This window comes from Perognathus longimembris, chromosome 1 (assembly GCF_023159225.1).
Source record: "Perognathus longimembris pacificus isolate PPM17 chromosome 1, ASM2315922v1, whole genome shotgun sequence".
NCBI lineage: Eukaryota > Metazoa > Chordata > Mammalia > Rodentia > Heteromyidae > Perognathus > Perognathus longimembris.
Genome location: NC_063161.1, coordinates 132,018,605 through 132,044,796, shown reverse-complemented (window position 1 = coordinate 132,044,796; position 26,192 = coordinate 132,018,605). Strand labels below are relative to the sequence as shown.

Genomic DNA, 26,192 nt, shown 5'->3' with positions numbered 1-26,192 from the left:
CTGTAAATCAAAACATGTAGTGACATGTACTTGAAAATAATAGTGGTTTGAGTCAAGGTTCTGTTGTTTTCAGTATCTGTAGAATGAGGAGATTGGACTCAGAAGGAAGCAATTTAACTCTGTTTATCAGGATTCTCAAGCATGAGTACCAGTAAGAAGAACTCACCTTAGCTAATTGAGCTGAAATGGAACTTGTGCTTTCATTAACAGTGGCCTCATCTGTTTAGCCTTTTGATTGGCCAGTTAGGGGAACCTGAGGGTATGGCCAAGGGTTATATCTGACACCTCCTCTCCACTGGCCTCCCCAACTCGGGTCTGGGTGCCTTACCCTCCACCTGCTGTAGCAGTGCAGCTAGTGTAGCTGTTGCTGAATGGACTGTTCTGAATGGTCAGTGCCTTGCTTTGCTGCTGTAAAGTATAGTGGCTATTAGTGTTGTCATGTCACAGCTGCTGTATTGGAAGAGCCTGTTTTCCGATGGATCTCTCCCTGCCTTTAGGCTGCCCCTAATCCTACTAAGCTGACCTTCCTAAATGAGAGCTCCGGGGCTGTTCATCCAAAAGCAAATGTCTTTACTGGATCCCCTTTCTTTTTATTTGGCGGTTTGAGAGTTAGACCACGGGGCCTTATGCTTGCTAAACAAGCACTCTACCTCTAAGCCAAGTTCCCAGTTCTGTGCCTTTTACTTGCTAGGCAGGTGTTCTACCACTTGAGCCATGTACCAGTCCTGGACTCCCATTTTATAAAGTCATGATTGTCACACTGTATTATATACTTATATCAGTAGGTTTAGAGATCCTCACATAGGTATCTTGTTATTCCTTAAGTTATTTGTAGTATTCTGCTGTTGTACCATTTGCATTATAAACTGTCCTCAAAATTGGAGATTTTAAAATATTAAAAACTAAATGGAGCTGGGTGCTAGTGGCCAAGGCCTGTAATCCAAGCTACATAGGAGGCTGAGGTCTGAAGATCATAGTTCGAAGTCAGCCCAAGAGGGACAATCCATGAAACTCTCCCAGCAACTACCAAAAAGCTGGAACTGGAGCTGTGGTTCAAGTGATAGAGCACTAGCCTGGGGGGGGGGGGGAAGCAGGGGCAGCTCCCAGGCCCTGAATTCAGGCACTAGGACTGGTGTGTGTGTGTGTGTATGTGTGTGTGAGCACAGGTGCACATGCACACCCAACTAAATGCAAATTCTAAATTCCCTTCTATTGTTGAGTAGTTTTCATGTATGTATATAGGAGGGAAGTTTACCCATACATCAACCAGGCATTTAGGAAGTTTCTGGATTTTGGTGATAATGAAAGTTTTCCACGGGGCTGAGAATATGACCTAGTGGTAAAGTGCTCGCCTCGCATACATGGAGCCCTGGGTTCGATTCCTCAGCACTACATATATAGAAAAGGCAAGAAGTGGCACTGTGGCTCAAGTGGCAGCGTGCTAGCCTTGAGCAAAAAGAAGCCAGGTACAGTGCTCAGGCTGAGTCCAAGCCCAGGACTGGCAAAAAAAGAGAAAAGAAAGTTTTCCATGCTCCATAGTGGGCTGTCACTTGCCTGTGAAACAAAAACACCCAGATTGGAACCATAGGATCCAGTGAACTTGAGGCAAAGGTGATTACAAGGGAGCTCAGGTGCTCTGGACCTCCAATTTTACAGACTTCTCTTTGCACCTGCAGGTCTGATACATGGCGCCTGGTGAACCCCCCAGCACGGCCTCATCTTGAAAACTCTCTCAGGGGCCCCTCTGCAGCCCACAGTGGGCAGAAGGTGGCAGCCATGGCAACCAGAATCACAGCCCGTGTGGAAGGTGGTTACCACAGCAACCGCAGCATTTTCTGCACCATCCTGTAGGGCTGGAGACCTGACAAAAGCCCTCTGACTGGAAGTAGTGCCCGGGAAGACTCGCAGGCCCTCCCCTCTTAATCACCGCCACCCTGGCAAAGCAGGTCCCAGGCCAAAGTATCTCCAGACTCTTCAGATCAGCCAGGAATCAACTTGGAAGCACTTTCCAAGGAGAAAATGGAACAGGACTTAGAGCTTTCCCATCACGCCAGCATATAAAGGTTATGAAGAGTTGAGGAAACTTACATCGAAGCTCTTATTTAGGTCAGAATTCTTGTTACAGGAAACCTTGCTTTTTATACACACCAAACCAGGGAGGAGCAGGTGGACTTCTGATTCTGGTGAGGTAGAGACACTTCCCCCTCTCCTGGACCTGACCTTCCTTTGTCCCTCCAAGGGCCGCACAGCCTCCCATCTGCCTCTGGAAGCCATGATTGCATTTAGTTTACTGAAGGAAATAGACTTGGACATAGCTTTGTGAGTAGAGGAGCCTCTCTTAAAAGGCTGCCCAGGGCTGACATGGAGACTGGTGGCTTTCTTCAGGTGTGCAGGCAGGTGCTAGTTCAGGGCAGGGCAGGAAGGCAAGACGCTCAGGACATTAGCTCCATTCCTGCCACAGGATGCCCTGTGAGCAACCACAGCAGCTGTCTTTGCTGGCTCCAGCTTGTCCAGATGGAGGTTTGGGGGTCTTCACCTGTCCACGTTCTCATGGATGAGCAGCTGCCTTTACTGACCCCATCATGTTGCCTATTCTGTGCCTTGGCTCAGCTTTCCTTGTCCTGGCATGCCTTTCCCTGCCCATCTCCTGGTGTGCAGGCCCTACCCATTCCTCAAGTTAGCTCAGACACTGCCATCTCTACCCGGTTCTCCCCCTTGCGCCCAAGGATCACATCTCCCCCCCTGAGCCTCAGCAGCCCTCTGTGCTCCCTCAGGGCACTGAGCACTTTCTGCCTTGTCATGGAACTATTCGGGTCCACACCCCACCCCAATCACTTGCCTGTGAACTCTGAAGGTAGGGCCACCCACCTCTGACTGTGTCCCTAAGTCCCAACCTAGAGCTGGGGTAAAGTTAGTGGCCTGAGTGAGGCAGCCAGCTCCCAAGGGCTTTACTAACCTGTACTGTGAATGTTTCGGAAGCAGGTGGGCTTGGACCCTACTGCCTAAAGGTGGCTGGCTGGATGCAAGGCCAGCTCAGCCTCAATGATCTCCCTCCTGCTCAGCCTTTAATGCAGGGCCTTCATCAGCCTGTTGGGGTCACTGTCTTACTTACCCCTGGTCCAGGTGGCTTCCCAGGCTGGTTCTGCCAGGCCCTAGGTGCTGCTCCGGTGGGTGGGTGGGAGGGCAGGAACACTGGCTTCTCCCTGAAGACTCTGGACAAGAGCACTGATCACCCCTATCCCCAGCACTGTCCTTTGCACTTGGTGGCCCCAATGTGAGTCGCTGTATAAAATGCTGCCTTTATTATTTTGTATGAAATGACTTTTCTGTGAACCAGGTACTTACGAAAATCTCAATAACCAAAATAAAGTTCTATATTCTTGATTTTAAAAACATGGTACTTCGGGGGGATGTCTTTCCTTGGTGTGGTCATTTCCTGAAGTTTCGAGTGATCAGATGCAGGGGCCTGGCAAAACCCCAGGGGCCTCTTGTCAATTCATGACTTGGGTTGCATCTCTCAGGGGCTCAGCAAGTCTGTCCCTCCAGTCCTGCCTGTCCCATGCGCCTCTGTGAAGACTGGCAGTAAGAGTTCCTCCTTGTGGGCCACATGAGTGTCAGCAAAGCTCCTCAGTGTATCAACACATCTTCCCAACTCCAGTTACTCAGTGGCTTACAGCTTTTGCTAATTCATATCATCTTGGAGAAGCAAGTAGTTAATACTGATTTTTTTTGTGGGTTTATTTTGTTGGGTTTTGTTTTCTCTGCAATGTTTCAGATCAAACAGAGGCTTCATGAGCACTCTACATAAAGCCACAGCCTAGTGAGTAAGCTGTCTTTGTCTGAAAAATCTTCAGTCTGCTCCTAAGAAACCCTATCTTCTTTTGAACTACCCTATCATCTGGGCAAGAGACTTTTGGGGGCTCATCCAAATTTTCTACATATCTTCCACATCATGTCTGGAGTTATACTGCCAACTATGTATGGAGTTTGCTTTTTTGCCAGTACTGGGATTTGTAATGACTCTGTACTTACTTAAAATGCTTGCTCAGCTGGTGTTCTACCACTTGAGTCATGTCTCCAACCTAGCTTTTTAACTTGTTGTTTTGGAGATAGTCTCTAAACTCAACATTTTTCTGCCCGGGTTGGCTTTGAACCACAATCCTCCAAATCTCATCTTTAAGAACTAGGATTACTGCTATTGCCAAGCTACCAACACCCAGCAAAAACTACCTACCTTTATTTTTTGTTTTTAGTCATGGGGCTAGCTACTCAGGAGGCTGAGATCTGAGGATTATCAAAGCCAGTCCAACTAAGAAAGTCTGTGAGACTCTCATCTCCAATTAACCATCAAAATGGCAGAAGTGGGGTGGAGACTGAAGTGGTAGAGTGCCAGCCTTGAACAGAAAGCTCAGGAAGAGCACTTAGGCCCTGAGTTCAAGCCTCTAGCACTGGCGCACACACACACACACACACACAAAGTGAAAACAGAACTGAGATAAGTGGTTATAAGGTGGTCAAATGGGGCTGGGAATGTGGCTTGTGGTAGAGTACTTGCCTACCATGCTTGAAGCCCTGGGTTCAATTCCTCAGTACTACTTAAACAGGAAAAGCCAGAAGTAGTGCTGTGGCTCTAGTGGTAAAGCAATAGTCTTGAGCAAAAGAAGTGCCCAGGCATGAGTTCAAGCCCCAGGACTGGCAAAAAAAAAACAAAAACAAACGGTAGTCAAATGCTTCACCCAGAAAGCACACATCTAGGTAACCTTCTTCCGCTTTGACTGATGTTCCAAAGAATAGGCTGGAGGCAGTGGGATGGACAGCGTGCCCAATCTATGCTCCTCCTCCATGCTGTCTACCAGAGGAGACTTGCTTTTGGAGATCTTCAGCCTCATGGCTTTTGCAATCTCAATCATCCTAAGGAGAAAACAAACAGAACAAATGTAGAGAGGGACTCCTGGATGTGCTGTGGCTTGGCAGAAGGGAGCCACACATTTGTGCTCCAGGTTATGAAAACAGAATCCCAGAAGGGGCTAACCAGAGCAAAGCCTCTGCAAAGGGACACACAGGATGGCCCTGCCCCGCCTCCCTCCCCTCCATATACACACATACACCACACACACACACACACACACACACACACACACACACACACACACACACACCCAGGGCCATCAACAATTTCATTTAAATGTGCTGGTGTGTTGGTGTCGGGAACTATCCATGCAGGTGATAGAAAACCAGGTTCTCTAGATCCCTAGTAATAACTAATTGTCTTTACCACCTATAACCAAATGATAAAAACAACATGGATTCAGTTCTTGCTCGAGTAGACTGGCTAGTGGCTGTTTGCTTGGATGTTCCAGTTCGCCGCCAGGTCCTGGAATAGCCCCTCTGTGGACACTGGGATAGAGGAGCGCAGATAGAAATGCTATCATGGCTCTTCTGGAACACAGTCTGGGACTTTGGGTGTCAGATGCCCCTCAGTTACTATCAGAGGATCCTGGATACTCAACCCCCTACTGCGTGAATCTCCCGCTGAAAGGTCATCTCAGCAACCGGCTTGACCTTGCCTTCAACACCTCAATTCCCTTCTCTCTGAGAAAGTTCTGCTGGCTAAGCCGAAGTGGACTCTCCAACACTTGCACTCCTGAGTGTACCCCAAGAACCACAGAAAATCCCCTTCCACAGTGACAGAAGTTCAGAGAGCAGAAGGGTCTCAGTTATTCAAAAACAGGATGCTTTAGAAAGGCTGAATTGAAGCATGACTCTCTTCGTGTTTGTGAGACCTGGGGAAGAACATTACTTTTTGGAACAGAGAAACCAATGAGATAACATGAGTAACTCTAATACTGTGCCGTACAGAAACAAGACACTGTCTAGGCACTCATTCATTCATACATACAAATTGTCCTCTGGTCCCAACTTTTCCCATATGAACCCCCACCTCACCATCCCCAGTCCCTGGACGATGCCTCCTACCAGAAATACAAAAATACCAGGGGCCCTGGGTAGGAAGCTGCACTCACCTTTTCTTGTTGAGCTTTAAGTCCCTCTGTAACACCGTCAGGTCAATCTGGAAGTTGTTTATGTGCAAGGCAAGAATGACCACATACGCTGTGATCTTCGCCTTCATGGAATTTGAGATTAAATTCTGTAAACTGCAAAAACAGTGGCAATAAAGAGAAAGAAAATTATGTTACGAAAGCAAAATAGGAACGTGCAAAATAAGCCTGTTTCCGTTGTGTTTAATATCTTCCCAAGCCACATTTCCTGTTTTCCTTCTACGGCACCTGAGTCAAAAGGAAATCAAGCCAGAAAGTGGTGCTGTGGCTCAAGTGGTAGAATGCTAGCCTTGAGCACAGAGGCTCAGGGACAGTGCCCAGGCCCTGAGTTCAAGCCCCACAGCACACGTGCGTGCGCGCGCGCACACACACACACACACACCAACCACACACACAGCATGTCCCCAGAGCGGGATGGAGAAAGCTGTGTCCACTTTCCCCAGGTGATGTTAGAACATCACACTGCTGAGTTTATCTCTGTCTGCTCAGTAGGGGTGCAAGAAACAGTCACCCCAAACTCAGCTGCTGCTGCTTCCAAGCATCTCCAAAAGCAGGAAGCAAATGGCTATAAGGAAGGACCAGGAGTGATTTGAGGGTCTTCCCCAAGTCACCACACCAGCTTGCTCTTCCCTGCACACTGCCTTTCTGCAGAACACTAGTTCTGTGGGGCCTCAGGAAAGGTCCCTTGGGAGTACAGGAAGCCAAGTACTGAGGGATTTCCCCGACCTGAAGAGAAAGAGCTTTTCCAAGGGGACAGCAACTTTAACACGTGGAGCATCTTCAATAGACTAGACAGCATCAAATAGTAGTGATCTCTACACTGCAACTCTGTGGACATGGAATTGAACCTGAGCCCCCATGCCTCACTCCCAGCCCCTACTTGCTTTCTTTCTCCTTCACAGGTAAACCCCCAAAGAAACAAAGCCTCCTGACCTGCCATTGTTATAAGACAAGCAGGTGAACTGCTTCAGCAATTTGGAGGTGACGATGTGGGGAATCCCAGGTCCCAGGATGCCTAGAACACAAATTGCATTTGGTCATTTTCTCGAAAGGATTGTCAGCTCCCAACCTCATCCATGAGCAGGGAGAAGCCAATGGCTGTAATGACCAGAATCGTGTGGTAAGACAAGCGAGGGCTCAAGATTCAGAACAGCACTTAAAAAAAATGCAAATATGGGGGCTGGGGATATGGCCTAGTGGCAAGAGTGCCTGCTTCATATACATGAGGCCCTGGGTTCGATTCCCCAGCACCACATATACAGAAAATGGCCAGAAGTGGCGCTGTGGCTCAAGTGGCAGAGTACTAGCCTTGAGCAAAAAGAAGCCAGGGACAGTGCTCAGGCCCTGAGTCCAAGCACCAGGACTGGCAAAAAAAAAAAAAAAGCAAATATGGCTCTGATGGCTCATGCCTGTAATCCTACTATTCAGGAGACTACAGATGTGAGGATCGCAGGTCAAAACCAGCCTGGACCAAAAAGTCAGATTCTTCCCTCCTATTAGCTGGCAAAAATCTACAAATGGAGTTGTGGCTCAAATGGTAGCATGACAGCCTTGAGTGAAAATGTCAACTGAGAACACAAGTCCTTGAGTTCAAGCCCCAGTACAGGCACAAAAAAATAAATAAGAATAAAATGCAAATATGCCTAGTTGTGTTTTAACCTGCAAATCAGACACATGAGATGTTTGTGGTACAGCTATGATGAGAGAAAAAGAATAGGCTCCAATTAGTCAAAATCATTAATATTAAAAAAACAAACTGAATATGGAGAAATCCTGGGGAGATAAGAAGAAAGAGATATTAGAAGGCAAAAATATAAACTACACAAATACTGCAAAAATGAATCTAGAGGCTGGGAATATGGCCTAGTGGTAGAGTGCTTACACTGTGTACATGAAGCCCTGGGTTCGATTCCTCAGCACCACATATATATAAAAAGCCAGAAGTGGTGCTGTGGCTCAAGTAGTAGTGCTAGCCTTGAGCAAATAGAAGCCAGGGATAGTGTTCAGGCCCTGAGTTCAAGCCCCAGGATTGGCAAAAAACAAAACAAGCAAACAAACAAGAATGAATCTAGACCCTTGGGGCATCCAGTCACAGGAACAATGACTACACCTTCTGCCAAAATGACAGCGATCTCTTGCTAGGTTTCCAACTCTGGGTAGGTGTGAATGTGACTGCCACATGCAGTCCTAGCTAGCAGTCCTGGTGACACTGGTGTTACCATTAGAAACTGAGTCTCCTCTCTAAGTCTGAAACAATCTGACACAACACAAATACGCCATAAGTGATGAGCAAAGGCTAATTTTTCCTTTCTATATAGCCAATGTCTGTTCTAATAGCCTCCCTTAACATCTTCATCTGATTTGACCTGGCTCTCGAGCTTTGCCTAACTAACAGTTGTGAATGTTCACCCTGGAGGCCTGTGAGAATCCATGCAATCTGACCGGTCCCCATTTCCAGAAGAAGAGAAGGAAGCTGGACGTGGAACTGTGGCTCAAGTGGAGCTCTAGCTTTGAATGAAAAAGACAAGTCAAGGCCCTCAGTTCAAACCTCAGTACCAGCACAAGAGAGAGGGAGGGAAGAGAGGGAAGACAGACAGACCCAGAGGAAGAGAACCTGGCGAATGCCCCAGCACACCCGTTGTACAGCAAGCCTTGGACATAGATAGCCATTTTCTTCCCTCCTCAAGAGATGGTGTAAGAACAAGAGACAAAGCGGGGAGGGGGAATGAGGGAGGAGGTAACAAACAGTACAAGAAATGTATCCAATGCCTAACGTATGAAACTGTAACCTCTCTGTACATCAGTTTGAAAATAAAAATTAAAAAAAAAATAACGAGAGACAAATAAGGGGGAGGAACCATCTAGAATAGAGCATCTATCATGGGCTTACTTTTCTTCTTTATAACTTTCTGAGTTCGAAACCTGAGGAGGGTGTCTAGAAACCATATGCACCGGGCCTGGCGGTCCCGGCTCTCTTCGTTTGATGGCAAAGCCTTCAGTGCTTCTATGACAAAGGTACTGTGTCTGAGAAGGAAAAGGAGTAAGTGTCAGGGTGAGCAGGCTCCCCCCCCCCATGACAACAGAGACATCTCACCCCTCCCCCCCAACACACACACACGAGACTGCTGATGAAGGGCCAGACAGTCCCTGCAACAGCTACTCAATTCTGTGTTGCAGTACAAAAACAGCCACACATAATACAGGTAGCAGGTCAAACTTAGCACATAAGCCCAACTACTGACCTCTGCCATAGAGGAAAGTATAGGCTCTAAAGTCAGACTCTGTGAGTTTGAATCCCTTCTCTACCACTTAATCGCTAGGATAACTTCCTTTACAACTCAGTGCCCTGGCTTCATCTATAAATTGGGGCCAATACGCCCAAGGGGATGGTGGTTCACACCTGTAATCCTGGCTACTTAGAAGGCTGAGATCCACAGGATCAAAGTTCAAAGCCAGCTCCAGGCAGAAAAGTGATTTCATCTCCAATTGGCCTCCAAAACCTGACGTGGAGCTATGGCTCAAATGGGAGAGTGCCAGCCAAGCAAGCAAACAGAGTAATCACAAAGTCCTGAGTTCAAACTCTAGGACTGGCCAAAAAGAAAAAAAGATATTCAAAGATTAAAAGTAAAGCATCTAGAACAGCACAGTGCTTGGCACAGAGTGATGGCTCAGTCTGTGTTGGTTATTACTATATTTGTGTGTGCTGGTGTGGGCTGAAACTCAGGGCACTGTCCCTTAGCTTTTTTGCTCAAAGATGGCCCTCTATGAATTGAGCCACGGCTCTACTTTCAGCTTTTTTGCTGGTTAACTGGAGATAAAGAGTCTCACGGACCTTTGGCTTTGAAAGGAGTTTCTCAGAACTCAGCCTCCTGAGTATCTTGGATAACAATGTGAGCCACTAAAGTCTGGTGCTTTTTTTTTTTTGCCAGTCCTGGGGCTTGGACTCAGGGCCTGTCCCTGGCTTCTTTTCTCTCAAGGCTAGCACTCTACCACTTGAGCCACAGCGCCACTCTGGCTTTTCTACATATATATATATATATATATATATATATATATATATATATATATGGTGCTGAGGAATTGAACCCAGGGCTTCATGTATGCAAGGCAAACACTCTACCACTAGGCCATATTCCCAGCCCCATGGTGCTATTATTTTTACATACTGTTCTCTACCATCAGGTCCTGGACTCAAGAGATAAAACGGCACTATAAGATTATCTTATAGGCTAGGGATATAGTTTAGTGGTGTAATGCTTGCCTAGCATGCAAGAGGCCCCTGTGATCAATCCCTAGCAACACAAGGGGGAAAAAATCTGGTAACGAGCTCATTTTACAGGTAAGAAAAGTGAGGCCCTGACAAGGAAAAGTACACAGTATGCCAGGGCAGAGCTTTGGGGCTCAGTTCTGAGATGCTCAACCCAGAGCTCATTCCTGCACCTGTGCCTGAGTCACAGTTATACTCAAACAAGAACCATCTGTGAACTCCATTTTATAGCAGGAAGAGAGAAAAGCAAGGAAGGCAGAAAGGAAGAAAGGAAGAAAAGCAGGCAGGTAGGCAGGAAGGAAGGAAGAAAGGAAGGAAGGAGGAAGGGAAGGAAAAATTTTTCAAGAATTTAGATTTCGGGCTGGGGATATGGCCTAGTGGCAAGAGTGCTTGCCTCGTATACATGAGGCCCTAGGTTCAATTCCCCAGCACCACATACACAGAAAATGGCCAGAAGTGGCGCTGTGGCTCAAGTGGCACAGTGCTAGCCTTGAGCAAAAAGAAGCCAGGGACAGTGCTCAGGCCCTGAGTCCAAGCCCCAGGACTGGCCAAAAAAAGAATTTAGATTTCACTAATCAGTGACTTTCAAGATAAAAATTGAGGCCTCATTTTATTTTATTTTTTTTTTGCCAGTCCTGGGGCTTGAACTCAGGACCTGAGCACTGTCCTTGGCTTCTTTTTTGCTCAAGGCTAGCACTCTACCACTTGAGCCACAGCACCACTTCTGGCTTTTTCTGTTATGTGGTGCTGAGGAATCAAACCCAGGACTTTATGCATGCTAGGTAAGCACTCTACCACTAAGCAACATTCCCAGCCCTTGATAACTTTTTACTTTCCCAAATGGACTTACTAAAAACAAAAAAATCCCTCAGAACCAAGAATGAAAAATCCCATCACAATTATTTCAGTGTTATTTTAGTGGCTTTTTTTTTTTTTTTTTCCTGGCCAGTCCTGGGTCTTGGACTCAGGGCCTGAGCACTGTCCCTGGCTTCTTTTTGCTCAAGGCTAGCACTCTGCCACTTGAGCCACAGTGCCACTGTATATGTGGTGCTAGGGAATTGAACCCAGGGCTTCATGTATACGAGGCAAGCACTCTTGCCACTAGGCCATATCCCCAGCCCCGGCAAAAAAAAATTTTTTGAGTTGGGCGCCAGTGGCTCATGCCTGTAATCCTCGCTACTTAGGAGACTGAGATTTGAGGATTTAAATTGTGGTTCAAAGCCAGCCTGGACTGGAAAGCCTGTGAGACTCTAATCTCCAATCAACTATTCAGAAAATGCCAGAAGTAGCACTGTGACTCAAGTGGTTGAATACTTACTTTGAACAAAAGAAGCTCAGAGACAGCCCCCAGACCCAGAGTTCAAGCCCAAGAATTGACCAAAAAAAAAAAAAAAACTGAGGGCAGAAAGGAATCATCTGTGATTGTGTGTGTGTGTGTGGTACACACACACACAGGCATGCACAGACTAGACCTGGGGCTCAAACTCAGGGTCTGGGAGCTCTCTCCAAGTTATTTTGCTCAAGGATAGTGCTCTACCACTTGAGTCAAAACCCCACTTCTGGCTTTTTGTTGATTAATTAGTTCTCATGGACTTTCCTGCCTAGGCTGACTTCGAACTGGGGTTCTTACTCAGATCTCAAGCTTCCTAAGTAGCTAGGATTGTAGACATGAGCACTGGTGCCCAGCTCTGAATTAGTTAAAATACACAGATTTAACTGAAAAGCTTGCCCAACCCACCATCACAGAGAAACAATTTCTGTGTCTGGCAGCCAGCCATTCCCAGGCCAGCACTAGGGCACTGCTGGTAACCATCAGCACGGACATGACCCTGAGGGCAAGGGTCAACTTGGGTCCCAGCCCAACTACAGGACCTTGCCACCCTCTGCCCAGGTACAGGCTCCATAACCCAGCCAGCTCCCTCTCCTGAGTCCACCCACAGCTCCTGGAAGTCCAGGGTCAAGAAAATACTGACTCCTTCATGCTTAAGGGCTGAACAGAGGGCAGGGGTTATAATGCAAGTGGTAGAGCACCTTCCCTAGCAAGCGGGAGGCCCTGAGTTCAAATCTTACTGCTGACACCCAGGGTCCCACTTCATATTTGACTTCTACTATTTCCCAACCTCCCTTCCCAGTGGCAGTCAGTGGCAGGTAGTCATCTGCTGAAGTGGGAGTACCTGCTGTCTTCAATCATCTTCAGGATTTCCTCGGATGTGACTTTCCTAAACGCTTCTGATGGGATCTTGAGAGCTTCATACTCCGCAGGGGACAGAACTAGTTGCAGGTCAAGAACATAATTCAAGCACAATGGAAATATCCAACTAGTCAAACCTTACTTTGCAGGGGCCTTGTTGCAGACAGGAAAGCTAAGGCTCACAGAGGAGAGGGAACAAAGTTCGGCAAGACAGAGCTCAGAGACCCCACACCCTTAAGAATTTTAGATCCTAGCCCAAAGCTCATTGCCTACCTGTTCTGCTCCTTCTTCTTTATCAGAGCCACTGCTGGCACGTTCTATCCAACCAGACCTGTTAGGTAGTGAGGCTCTATGCTCCAATTCATCAGCCTCCTTGATGAGGAGGTCTCACTCACCTACTTCTTGGCAACAGCCCCGGATAAGTAAGGACAAAGGCTTACAGGCTGCCATGATGGCTACAGGACATAGACCACCTCCCTTCACAGCGTATAGCTGTGCCAACAATCACATCATAGCTTGTGAACAAAGGCAGATTTTCTACACAAGGATACTGTCTTCAAATTTATACACGTCTTCAGGCTTGGTTGCATCCTCATGGCAGGGAGGAAGGTACAGAGAGATATCTTGCAAGTCATCCTGAATGGCGTCACTGACAAGAGCTTCCAGTAAAGAGAAAAGACTGTGTCAGTGCCATCCTGTGTTACATCCGATTTTCCAACATTCTTTGCAACCAAGGCAGTTAAGACCACACATGGTTCAGAATGCCCCAAGACTGAATGCTTCTGCCAAGGGGACCTGAAAGACCCGTCAGGCTGACTGCTCCAAGAATACTAGGCACAGAAGGTGAGAGCAATGTGCTTCCCCTTAGGAACTTGCAACAGAGCTGAAGAGACAAACATGCTGATGACATTTACAGCCTAACACCAGACAAATTAAAAGTGAGCGATGAGCCAGCCACTGGTGGCTCACACCTGTAATCCTAGCTACTCAGGAGGCTGAGATCTGAAGATCACAGTTCAAAGCCAGCCCAGGCAAGAAAGTCTGTGAGACTCTTATTGCCAATTCACCATCAGAAAACTGGAAGTGGAGCTGTGGCTCAAGTGGTGGAGAGCTGCCTTGAGCTGAAGAGCTCAGGGCAGTGCCCAGGCCCAGAGTTCAAACCCCATGACCGAACAACAACAAAAAAGTGAGAGATATTTACTTAGTGGTTGTCTAACATGTGTGCAGCCCTGGTTTTGATCCTCAGCACCATAAAAAAAAAAAAGTTGAGAGAGATGTTCAACTTTTAAAGGCTTAACTTACCAAACCCTTTGCACAAATTTTGAGTCATAAAAATACAACAAAACTATAATATTTTCCATAAGAATATCCATGTAATAAGTATGAATGTAGACAGGGTTGGAGAAGGAAAGTTCTGATATTGGTCTGGTAGAATGCTGGTGATATGGTTCAATTAATTTTCTTCTTAACTTTATTTGGGAGGGAAGGAGAGATGGAATAGTACTGAATATCCAACCCAGGGCCTTGTGTAGTATAGGTAAGCACTCTACCAATCTGTTGAATCCACAGCCCTTAACTACCTTTTAGTACCCAAAAGTAAACTCAACAAAGAGTTTTTAAATTTACTTAGGCTTAAAGTATGTATTTGGCTTAGTGTGATGGCACATACTTATAATCCCAGTACTAAGGGGGGTAAGGCAAGAGGATGGAGTATAAAAGGCCAGCCTGGGTTACATAATGACACCTTGTCTCAAGAACCACCAAGTCTAAATAAATAAAAAGACTCATTTCTATGTTCCCAGAGAGAAACACGTAACATTGTAAAGATATGAGTTCTCCCCCAACTAATCCCAATTGGACTTTTCCCCCTGTACTAAGGTTTTTCAGAGCCTTGTATTGTGGCTCAGATTGCTTGCCTGATACTCTACTACTCAACCCACACCTCCAGCCCAGCCTTTAGATGGTTAATTAAAGGTGGAATATCACAGCTTTTTTCTACTTAGGCTGGCTTTGAACCTTGATCCTCCAAATCTCAGCCTTCTGAGAAGCTAGTAGTATAGGTGTGAGCCACCAGCACCAATGGATTTTTGAAACAGGACAAAATAATTATTCACTTAGGAAAGATTAAGTCAAATCTGTACCTCTCTCTCTCTATTTCTTTCACTCACACACACACATACACATACACAAACATACACACACACACACACACACACACACACACCTGTCAAAGTATTAAAAGACCCAAGCAGGAATAATACTTATAATAATCAGAAATGGAAAGATTTTCTTAAAATTTCTAGAATTCCATTCTTAATAGATAAACTTTTTCTAATGGTCTTATAATATGTTTGATCAACAGGTACATTTTTAAACAACTAAATACTCAAGCTGCTGAGAACCAGGAAAAGATCTGCCGGGCCCCTAAAGTGAAGTGCCACTTCTGGAGCTCACTCAGGTCCATAACTATCAGGCCAAACTCTTCTGACCAAAGTCCCCTTGGACTGAGAGACCCGTAAGGCCCTCTGAGGCCTGCGGGCTACAGTCCTGCATGGAGAAAAGGGTTGTGCACATCTGTTCCCATGCCTGTCTCCCCATCTTGACAATATGCCATGACAGCAGGACCCTATGGGATGTTTCTTATGCTTCCTCAGTCTGTCCTGAAGAAGGCCCAGAGAAGGGCTGGAACTCCTGGGCTCACATGATCCTCCTGCCTCAGGCAGGAGTCCAACGCTTCCAACTAGGAGACAGGCAACGAAATCAAGGGAAGACGACAAAACTGTTTGTCCTGGGCACATTCTTTTTTTTTTTTTTTTGGCCAGTCCTAGGCCGTGAACTCAGGGCCTGAGCACTGTCCCTGGCTTCTTTTTTGCTCAAGGCTAGCACTCTGCCAATTGAGCCACAGCGCCACTTCTGGCCATTTTCTGTATATGTGGTGCTGAGGAATCGAACCCAGGGCCTCATGTATACGAGGCAAGCACTCTTGCCACTAGGCCATATTCCCAGCCCCACAGACTGGGCACATTCTTAACCCAGGTTCTAGCTGCTTACCATCCACACCCTTGGTATCAATGATGTTCTCTGCAGCTTTAGCTACTGCAAGATTCAAAGATTCGCTGCCAACTTTGTTCATTCTCCTAGAGTTTAGAGATCGCTTCTGTTTGGTGGTTCCAAAGGCTTCGATGCAAGAATCCATCTGTGTAAGACAAAACCCGGGTTACTGTAAATGCAAGGAAGTTCTAGGTCTCTGAGCCCCCATCATCTCACCTGTCCATCAGGCACATCACACCATCTACCTCATAGCACTGTGGTACACATGCGATGGCAGTAGCAGATCTGCTGCTTTTCCATCAGTAAAAGGGGAAGATTAGGGGTGGTAAGTCTGTGGCACAAAGCTTACTATCCTGTGCCTATACACATACTCTTCCCATCCTACACCAAAAACAGACACTGCCAACAGATCACTGGTTTTCCCCAGGAGCCAGAGCAGCCTCATACCCCTTCCCACCATGGTGCCTGAGACAGCACTGAAGAGACAACCAATTTGCCATCCTGGGGTGAGATGACCATTGTGAAGAACTTCTACATACAATGTAGTTTGTTTTAATACACAAGCTTCCAGACAAAACCAGTTATTTCCTGATATTTGAACCAAATCCTAAAAACCAATATTATACTACACCTCTAGCAGCCTAGAGGACAGGTTCCAGACACTGACACAGAGCTGCATTTGACTGCCCAGAAGCACCAGGTCTGCTCTCTGGGAGACAAGAGGCCCCTGCAAGTTGGCACTGTCCAGAGTCACACACATAAGCCAGAGCAGCCAGGGAGACCTGGGTTCAACAAGTGCAAAGCCCCACCCACATCTCCATTTGGTCACACTCACCTTTTCTCTGAAACTTTTGGTCTGACTCTCCAGGGTAGGTACACTCTCAACCGATTCATCTATAGAAACATAAAACATAAAAACAGAGAGAAAAGTAGCAAACTATAAAGTCTACATATGTTAACAGTGTTCAACGTTCCATCCGTTTAACAATGAGCCTAAGAAAAAACAATTTCTTTTTTTTTTTAATTTTATTGTCAAAATGATGTACAGAGAGGTTACCAAGGGATTGGATACATTTCTTGTACTGTTTGTTACCTTCTCCCTCATTCCCCCCTCCCCAGAAAAACCAATTTCTTTATTCTAACATAACATAAATTCTAACCTAAATAAATGCATACTCTGAATTTACTAAGGCATTATCTACTCCCAATAAGAAGCAGGCTGGGCTTTCCTGACTGGACTAACTTCAAGCTTGATTCTCAGGTCTTGCCTCCCAAGGATTACAGGTGTGAGTCACCAGGGTCCCGCTTCACTTATGTTTCTGTACGTAAATGTATGAAACGCACTCCTGCATTTCAAAGCAGAGAATTATTCACTTTGAGCCCACAGACCCCCTTGGAAATTTACAATTGGGCATCAAGACTTAAAAGGTCTCTAAAATTACATGTAAAACTTCTCTCTCTCTCTTTCTCTCTCTCTTCAGTCCTGGGGCTTGAACTTAGGGCCCAAGAGCTGTCCCTGAGCTTCTTTCTGTGCTCAAGACTAGCACTCTACCATTTGAGTCACAGTGCCACTTCTGTTTTTGTTTTTTTCTGAATAGTTTATTGAAGTCTCATGGACTATCCTGCCTGAGCTGGCTTCAAACCATGGTCCTTAGATCTCAGCCTCCTGAGTAGCTAGAATTACAGGCATGAGCCATGGTACCTGGCTTAATAATCCCATTAAAAATTATTATTATTATTATTATTATTATTATTATTTTGCTCAAGGCTAGTACTCTACCACTTGAGCCACAGCACTACTTCCAGCTTTTCTGAGTAGTTTATTGGAGGTAAAAGTCTCATTCCTGGGTTGGCTCTGAACCATAATCCTCAGCTCTCAGCCTCCTGAGTATCCAGTATTATAGGCCTGAGCCACTGGCACAGAGCTTTCATATTTATTTTTACATATCCTGTACTGTTTTGGTGAAGTAGGTCCAAGCTTGGATCAGATTCTCAAAAAGTATGGAATCACTGTTTAGAGAGAATAAAGTCACAACTAATTCTTCTGAACGTATAAAGCAGATGCACAGCAATCATGAACTTTCATCCTCTCACACCCTCCCTGCCAAGGCTCTCGGTGGCTAAGGGCATCATTAAGCGTTTCAGTTTTGAGATCTAGAAAACAAGAGCCTCTTGAGTCTGACCCGCACTCTTATCACTTTTAGAAGATGACAAAGCTAAAAGCAGGGCTGGGGATATAGCCTAGTGGCAAGAGTGCCTGCCTCGGATACACGAGGCCCTAGGTTCGATTCCCCAGCACCACATATACAGAAAACGGCCAGAAGCGGCACTGTGGCTCAAGTGGCAGAGTGCTAGCCTTGAGCGGGAAGAAGCCAGGGACAGTGCTCAGGCCCTGAGTCCAAGGCCCAGGACTGGCCAAAAAAAAAAAAGCTAAAAGCATTTTAGGATGACAAAGCTAAAAACCTTACAACCTTTTCCACTAGGTTAGAGAAAATATAGATCTTTCCCAAATTAAACACACAGAGCTATTCGCCAACCATTTCTTTAACTAAGAGATATATATAATTTTTGCTAGTGCTGGGCCTTGGACTCAGGGCCTAAGCACTGTCCCTGACTTCTTTCTGCTCAAGGCTAGCACTCTACCACTTGAGCCACAGCGCCACTTCTGGCTGTTTTTTATATATGTGGTGCTTGGGAATCGAACCCAGGGCTTCAAGCATTCTTGCCACTAGGCCATATTCCCAGCCCCCTAAGAGAGTTTCTAAAATGTCTACCAGTGAAATGGTTAAGAGTTATGAAAGTCTTTTGAGGGCAGAGTATTTGGTGGTTCACCAGTAATCCCAGGTACTAGAGAGATGGACATTAGGAGGATTGTGGTTTGAGATAACATCTCAACCAATAAACTGGGCACAGTGGAGAACAACTGCAATCCTATATATGTAAAAGGCATAAATAGGAAGATTTCCAGACCAGTCTAAATAAACTGCAAGACCTTATTCAACAAATAAAGCAGAAAGGGTTGAGGAATGGCTCAAATGGTAGAGACCCTGCCTAAATTCCAACACTCCCCTTTGCCCCCACAAAAAAAGGCCTTTGATGGAAAAGAATTTATGAAACATGTTCTCTAACACCATGCACAGATCATTGCTCAACTTGCTTTAAAGGTTGGATTCTGATCCCACATCTATAAACACTGTGGGGACAGGATCTGTGTCAGTCTTACTTGTTATTCATAGCCGCTGGCTTGGTGCCCAGGACATAATAGGTCATAAATAAATGCTTGCTGAATTTAAAAAGCCTAAATTAAAAAAAAATAACTGGCAGAAAGGCAATATTTACAAAATGTGTTTTAGAAATCAAAAACTCAGGTGAACCAAACTATCACTATTACTGTGAGTCTTCAGACATACCTTCAAACAGAGGCTGCATGTTGAACAATTCAGCATCATATACTTCCATTTGGCCAGAAGTCTTATTCAAAATTCCCACAAAGTGTCTAAATTTAAAAAAGGAATAATTCCACAAAGGATTACTTAAAACTTTTTCATAACTTCCTTTTTCCTGTGTACCTTCTTTCTGCCCAAATACACCTGAGGAGTGCATCAATTTGTTTGTAAATGACAATAACCCTCTTCATCAGTTGTCTGCCTGTCTACATTATACCAGTCCCAGAGTTACACACTGTTCACACTGGACAGTTTTTATAGTCAAGGAACTCTGGGGTTGGTGAAGAGTAGAGCCGCCATAAGTGATAATTATCAGTGACATTGCTAGACGAAAACGTTAGGCTCCTCTTCCCAAACCTAGAACCTTTTATATTACCAACTCCTTTTCTTATGCTTAGTGCCAAGGCAAACTTTGAGCAAGCTTTAACCTATTTGATCATATATTTCAAATTAGTGGAGAAAGTTGCCTTTGGGAATAAGACAGCTATAAATAAATAATGTTACAAATTAGTGAGAAAATTCAACAAGTAAAAATCATCTTTTCCTTTCTAGGCATGTCCACAAGCTGGCCTAACAGCCGCTGGGTCTAGAAACACAGGGACTTAGCAAACTTCCCTAGACTTCTCCAACTGTCCCTACAATGAAAATTGAGAACAGCTGTGTCAATGCTGTCATTATTACCCTCCTCATCACTCTTTTCATGGCCCGTCCCCTATCAGTACCTGCACAGAGTGTTGCATTTGAGGGCTCCAGTCCCAAAATTGTTTCCAACGTAGGAAAGTCTATCTGTTTCAGCTGCCTAAAATGCAGAGGGAGAAGCCCATTTACAACCAATGTTGAAAGTGCATCATGTCTTTTGTACATCTGCAGAAGCTTTAGATCCCAGGAAAACAGTGGATTAGCACTAGACAGCCATCTCTACAAGAATCTGAGGTATTTCAGGCAAGAGAATTTGTGAAAGGGAAGTCCCATAGAGTGCTCGCTTCTAAATGGCATGCAAAGTTCTTGGGGGATGAAGGTGGGAGGCTGCACCACCAAGGGCTTGATGAAGAGGCCCCGCATTCCCAGAACTTACAGGTATGCAACAAAGCAACTCTGCAGGCAATAAATATTCTTGGCCCAAAGTCCAAGTCCTTCTTGATCTTCTCTGCCCATCTCACCCATTGCTGCTCTTCATATGTCCACAGGACCATTGGAAATGAGACTCATTACCCAACCACAGCTGAATTTACATACTCCCTTATATTTGCCCTTACTATCTTCATTCAGAACATCAAACCTCATTCATCAAACCCTGCCCCATCCATCAGGACTCAGTTCCAATGTGCCTTCTCCCAGGCAGATTTTCTGGCAAGCAGAGACTTCACTTCCAACTGAGCTCACCATCACCACCACTACCAACCCCTCATCCCCCCTGCGCCTTCCCTGCATTCTATTTCCTAGGACTTTGGGCTTTGTGTATTGTTTGAGCGTCACTTGCACCTTTCAAAAGCAAGAATTCTCAAACCCACACAAATCCACTCCAGGGCTAATGGAATCTAGTGGTTACAGGCCAGAACTGCTGCTAAACATCCTGTAATGCATAGGTCTGCCACCTGCAAAACGAGTAATCAGACTCAAACCATCAATAGTGTCAGGCTAAGAAACTCCACTTTACAGTAGAAGCTCGAGAAGCAGGCCAGGTCTCATTTGTTCCCCTAGCAGCCTCCTGCCTAGGGATATGGTGGTTCTTCAATAAAATGCATGTTGAAAATGAATGAAAGGAAGTGGAGCTGTGGCTCAAGTGGTAGGTTGCTAGCCTTGAGGACAGAGAGGCTCAGGAATAGTGCCCAGGCCCTGAGTTCAAGCCCCACAACTGACAAAAAAAACAACTAATGAAAAAAATCATTACCTCACTAGGAATTCTTTGGAGTCTATTCCCATATCCCAAACTGCAGGTGTTCAGAGCTCTCCAAAGTCCCTTTAAGCCACTTCCTTTCCCCCTTCATGTTCTCTCACATCCATCCACACCCAGAGGCCTAAGGGTGAGGGCAACCTGTAAGTGCAGCAGCAGCACTTACCAGAATCCGCTGATTCTTCTTTCTGGGGTTTTCGGAGTCGTTGTGGTACAACGTAAAGCGCATGTTGCCTGGATTCTGCAGCTTCCCATTGGAGAACTGGACTGGAAGAGTGCGGCCGGATGGTAGGTGGGATGAGAGGATTGCAACCAGAGTGCACGGGGGGGGTGGGGGGGGGGTAACTTGACTACTACTAGTTACACTGGAAAGGTGAGGAAGCTCGGGTCCTGACTGAAGGAGGAGGTCCTAGCTCCATTGGGAAGAGAGGATGGGTGGGGGTTGGAGGGATTACTGGTAAGAGTTGGTGACCGGAGGGACTAAGAGAATGAAGCTGACTGAAGAGATCTGGTCTAGATCTCAGGAGGCGGAGGAAATCTGCTCAGTGGGGAGAGGGAAATGGGCAGGTGGGGGAGACCTCCAGACCCAGTCTGGAGGAGGGAGTGGCTGGGACGTCCTTGTGCAGCTGGGAGGGAGAGGCGGAAAGACAGCGAGATAACAGGGGAGCCCTACCTCAGCCCCGGGCCGAGACTGGTGGCATGGCTGGGGGGGGGGGGGGACGTCTTGGCCTAGACTGGGTCGCAGAAGGTAGTTTGTCGCCGGGCAGGAGGACTGCCGAGGTACCCAGACCAAGAGGGAAAGGGTTTCGGGGAACTTCGCCCCCGCTCCGCAATCTTTACCCAGTACAGCTTTCCGTCTCTCATCCGGCTCCCCACAGTACTGCCACCTCGCAGTTGGCAACACCTCCGCCGTCATCTCACCGGTCCGGCAGTCAAAGCTGGGAGAGAGGAGCCAAAACACCAAAGCCGGGGCTACCACGCGGGAGCTACGCGAGAGCTGCCGACCGGAAGTGGCAGGACCTTTCTCCCCCCCGCCCCCCGCCCCGCCTAGGACACGTGGTACGCACGGCCCCACCCCCTTACGCGCTAAGGCGCGCTTTCCCCGCCCACGTCCCGCCCACCGGCTCAGCTCAACCGGCAAGGATGCCGCCCACACGTCGCCACACCCCCCTCCTCGGCCCGCCTCCCGCGAGGCGCAGGACCTGATTGGGCCAGCGCTTTGCCTTTCACCCGCCCCACCCCACCCCCCACCCCAGGGTGGGAACAAGCCCTCAGCTTGGTGTGTTCGTAAGTGCAGCAGCAGCAGCTTTCTCCAAGTTGTGAAAAAAGCGAAGTCAAAATTTAGAATCCTCTGCCAGGAACTCCTTGAGGCTCAAGAGCAGGTGGCAGCTAGAGGAGACCCGCTCCTCTGCAGGGTTCTCTGTAGAGTTCTACATCCAAGCTTTGTCCAGAGCCGCAGGCGTGCACGCTTCTGTGGTCCAGTCAGCGCTGGGGAGGTGGACCACTGGGAGAGGCCTAGCATGGTCAGGGCCTTCTGAAGTGAGCTCCAAGGAAGAAATCCTAGATAGATGGTGGACTCAGCAACTCTTTTTCCTCATGGGGAGTTATGGGACAAAGTTACCGAGCAAAGCAAGGCCTGTGAGCATGGACGCAGGCCAGAGCTTAAGTTTGCACCGGTCCCGCTCTTCTAATTATCCAGTCTCAGACCCACAGAAACGTTCCAAGTATATTGCAAAAGGCTGTATGTGCTGAATCGTGTAGATCACTCCTGAAGACTATAGTGTTTCTCACAGGTAAGGACTGCTATATTTTTGGCGTTGAATGCCCCCCAAATACTCCACGTACTAAAGCCCTGTTCCCTCACATATGAGTTCAAGGGGAGATGGTAGCAACATTAAGAGGTGGGCCCCAGTGGCGGTGTTAGGTCTTGAGGGCACATGCTCTCAAGAGAAATAAAGAGATCCTGGCTCCTTCCTCTCTCACTGTGATGTGTGGCCTCAGCCAATTAGTCACAGACAAAAACCTCAAAACAAGCTTTACTTTTTTTTATAAGTTGATTTCCCCTTATATTTTGTTAACGATCAATAATAGAAAGCTAACTGGCACAAGAATTTTCCTTAGGAAAAAAACTACAACCATTTAGAATATTGAAATTAACACTGATTGACTACTTGCTTAGCACATTCAAGTTCCTGAGTTTTATCTCCAGCATGGGAGGAGGGGGGAGATTTTGTGTTGCACTTAGCTGTCATTGGAAAGCTACCTTGTTTGGCTCCAACTAATTGCTTTTATTGAAATGTTTAGAAAAGGAAAAGACAGAAGAAAAAGGGCTTGCCTATGTATTATCTGCTTCTCCCATTGATATTTCCCTCCCTAAACTTGCTTGAGATTAAGAATAATTTTGGAATTAAACTACAGACATGGAAACAACCTCATCAATATTTCCTTAGGAGTTATGTGGTATCTCCAGCCCTATCAAATTGATTTGGGTAAATTCAGTGAGTTAGGTGAACTTGGACCTTGAGAAGTTCTGTTGTACCTAATTGATTTCCTTTTCAGGCATTTCTTTGTTATACATAATCCCTGAAGGTTTTCTGGACTGGCTCCTTTGTAGTTGGAGAGAAGAATGAAGAGTACCAAGTATCTGTCTAAAGAAAGAATCCCAGAATCACCACAGGCAAGGATTCAAAGGGATGGAGATTCTATCTAGGAAAGGAAGTATTAATGCTGGGGCAGCTGGAATGTTATAGTATAAATCAACGTCGTTGAATTATTTAACTGACTCAAAACACCCATATTCCCAAGTATATAACTGGGATGTATATGTATATATACATATACATTCACGGGTATGTAACTGGGATGGGACAAGATAGGAGCCTTACGCAGATGGTGTTCAGAAGGCTAAAATCCACAGTGGCCTCTTCTGAATTAGAACCGTGGATAATCACAGGCATGATTTACCATGAAATTTTACCTCTCAAGTTAGTTTGGAAATTCAGAGAGATCCTTAGTTGTTCTAGCATCATTTTTCCAAAAAGGAAATCAAGTAGGGGAAGGGAAGGCTACAAAGTATCTCTTCTTCTGGGATAATATTGCCATCTGCTGGTGATTTCAGATATTGGTAATGAAGACTCAAATGAAGTCAACTCAGTGCCTTGAGTGAGCTTGACCCTACATTCTGAAACTAGCTTCTTCACCTGGCTTGTTATTTATTGTACAACTGTCTTTTTTTCCTCTTCATATGTTTGTCTTGTCCTTCTGTTCTCTCTTCCATCATTCCCTTTCTATTCCTTCAAGCACAGATACAGATGGCATGAATACATGAAGAAATCAGAACACAACCAGCTCCTTGCTCTGCAGAGCCTGAATTCTTGTACTTCCTACTTATCCACTCTTCTCCTGCCTCTGGAATTACTTCTGACTCCACTGTGGTGCACACACCAAAAATTTTAGGTCCTGGTCACCTCTGCTGGTTATATACGAAGAGATCTAGCTCTATCTCACATGATGGTCCTGGATGGAACAATATTTTAGCTCTGAGGTGTGTGACAAAACAGGGATGACTTATTACATCCCATGTTTCACATGCCAAGATTCTCCATTTCTAAAGAACTATGCTTTGTACTTTATTTGGTGTTGACAATAAACAAAAACTCTTGATTTTTACTTCTGCTAAGTCACATTATTACATAGTATTGCTGTGATTTACTTAACATAAAAGCAAAAGTTTAAATTAAGGTCTAAAAGTGGAGGTGTGGCTCAAGTGGTTGAATGGCTACCTGCCTAAGAAGCATGAGACCCTGTGTTCAAACCCCAGGACTGCCCTCTAAAAAAACAACAACAACAACTGAAGACCTGTTAAATTTCAGAATATCAGATTGGCTAGATGCTGGCCACTTATGCCTATAATCCTAGCTATTCAGAAGGCTGAGCTCTAAGGACTGCAGCTCTAAGGACAGCAGAAAAGTCCATGAGACAGGGAGGAGAGGAGGGGGGAATGAGGGAGGAGGTAACAAACAGTACAAGAAATGTATCCAATGCCTAACGTATGAAACTGTAACCTCTCTGTACATCAGTTTGACAATAAAAATTAACACCCCTCCCCAAAAAGGAAAAGTCCATGAGATTCATCTTCAATTAACTACCAGAAGTATAGTCTGAAGGACTGATTTGCCCCCCCCCCATTTCCTCAGTCCCATAGGGACACTAGGCAGGAACCTCAATGTGAGAACCTGCTTTGATATGCAGATAGGATATCTCACTTAGGCCCAGCTGTAAACAACCCTTTGTGGGCCAAATGGAAAAGCCCAACTTCGTAGACCTAGTGGCGCTTCCAATAACCTGCCTCCTTGCTCAGACCCCATATAAGCCTGATCCCAAATTCACCCCCTTGCACAACCTCCAAACCTGCGGGAAGGTCTGTGCCCCATAAACAGTCCTCACCTGTTGATGATCGAGTCCAGCCTATTCCTTTTCTGGTCTCCTCCATTTTCCCAACATAGTCCTATGGTGTTACTTCTTTGAACAACAAACTGACAGTTTAACAAAATGAGTATCAGGAAGCTGAAATGTGTTTTGTTTGAGGAGGATGAGACTTAAGGGGAGGGGTGGTGAAGGAAAATCAGAATGTGGGTCAATACAGTGGTGATACTCAATGTATATATATGAAAAGGTTGGAATAGATTGGGGTGGTAGTGGAAAGGGTGACACTGATCAAGATGCATTGCACTTATAAACTGATAAATTACATTGAAACCACTTTGTAATTATTTTTGTGTGTATGTGCCAGTACTAGGCTTGGCCAGAGGGCTTAGGCACTATCTGTAAGCTTTTTCACTCAAGGCTGGAGCTCTAACACTTGAGTCATAGTTCTACTTCTGGCTTTTTGGTGGCTTAATTGGAGTCCCACATGCTTTCCTGCCCTGGCTGGCTTCAAACTTGGATCCTCAGATTTCAGCTAGGATTACAGGCAGGAACCTTTTCAAGTTTTCACTCTTTTATCTTCTAATCTTGTGCAAGGCACAAGAAGGTAAGTTATAAGGTAAGATAAAAATATACAATTCTCAGCTGGGGTCATAGCTCAGTGTTAGATCACTTTCCTACTGTGCATGAGGCTCTGGGTTTGAGACACAGCACCACAAAAACTTACAAAAAGCAACCAAAACCCTTGCTTGAAGAAATTCTTTACAAGAAATGCAAAAAGAAAAGAAGAGAAAAGCAATGGAGAAGAAAAAAATATATACTCACGGGTAGGTAGACAATGTGAAGTTTCTAGGATTTT

General features: G+C 45.8%; 2 protein-coding genes across 6 annotated transcripts in view; one reads left to right on the top strand and one right to left on the bottom strand.

Moving 5' to 3' along the window:
- Fbxo10 (F-box protein 10) overlaps positions 1–3,387 on the top strand; it is a 44,756-nt gene extending 41,369 nt beyond the window's left edge. For all 4 annotated transcript variants that reach the window (XM_048334724.1, XM_048334966.1, XM_048334803.1 and 1 more), the window contains one exon: positions 1,677–3,387. In XM_048334724.1, coding sequence (XP_048190681.1) covers positions 1,677–1,851 — 175 coding nt within the window. In that variant the 3' untranslated portion in view covers positions 1,852–3,387. The remainder of the gene's footprint in view (positions 1–1,676) is intronic.
- Positions 1,934–21,922, bottom strand: Polr1e (RNA polymerase I subunit E). 2 transcript variants are annotated; one of them, XM_048336224.1, is made up of 13 exons: positions 21,749–21,917; positions 21,075–21,175; positions 19,737–19,813; positions 18,979–19,064; positions 16,404–16,462; positions 15,569–15,713; positions 13,069–13,176; positions 12,501–12,597; positions 8,950–9,083; positions 6,993–7,074; positions 6,024–6,155; positions 4,752–4,911; positions 1,934–2,004 (listed from the first exon to the last, which is right to left on the bottom strand). In XM_048336224.1, the coding sequence occupies exons 1-12, from the start codon at positions 21,822–21,824 to the stop codon at positions 4,752–4,754; spliced, it is 1,257 nt and encodes a 418-aa protein (XP_048192181.1). In that variant the 5' UTR covers positions 21,825–21,917; the 3' UTR covers positions 1,934–2,004. The 2 variants fall into 2 exon arrangements, with proteins under 2 accessions (XP_048192181.1, XP_048192255.1); XM_048336298.1 differs by lacking the exon at positions 1,934–2,004 and having other exon boundaries at positions 4,675–4,911; positions 21,749–21,922.
- Positions 21,923–26,192: the final 4,270 nt, after the last annotated feature.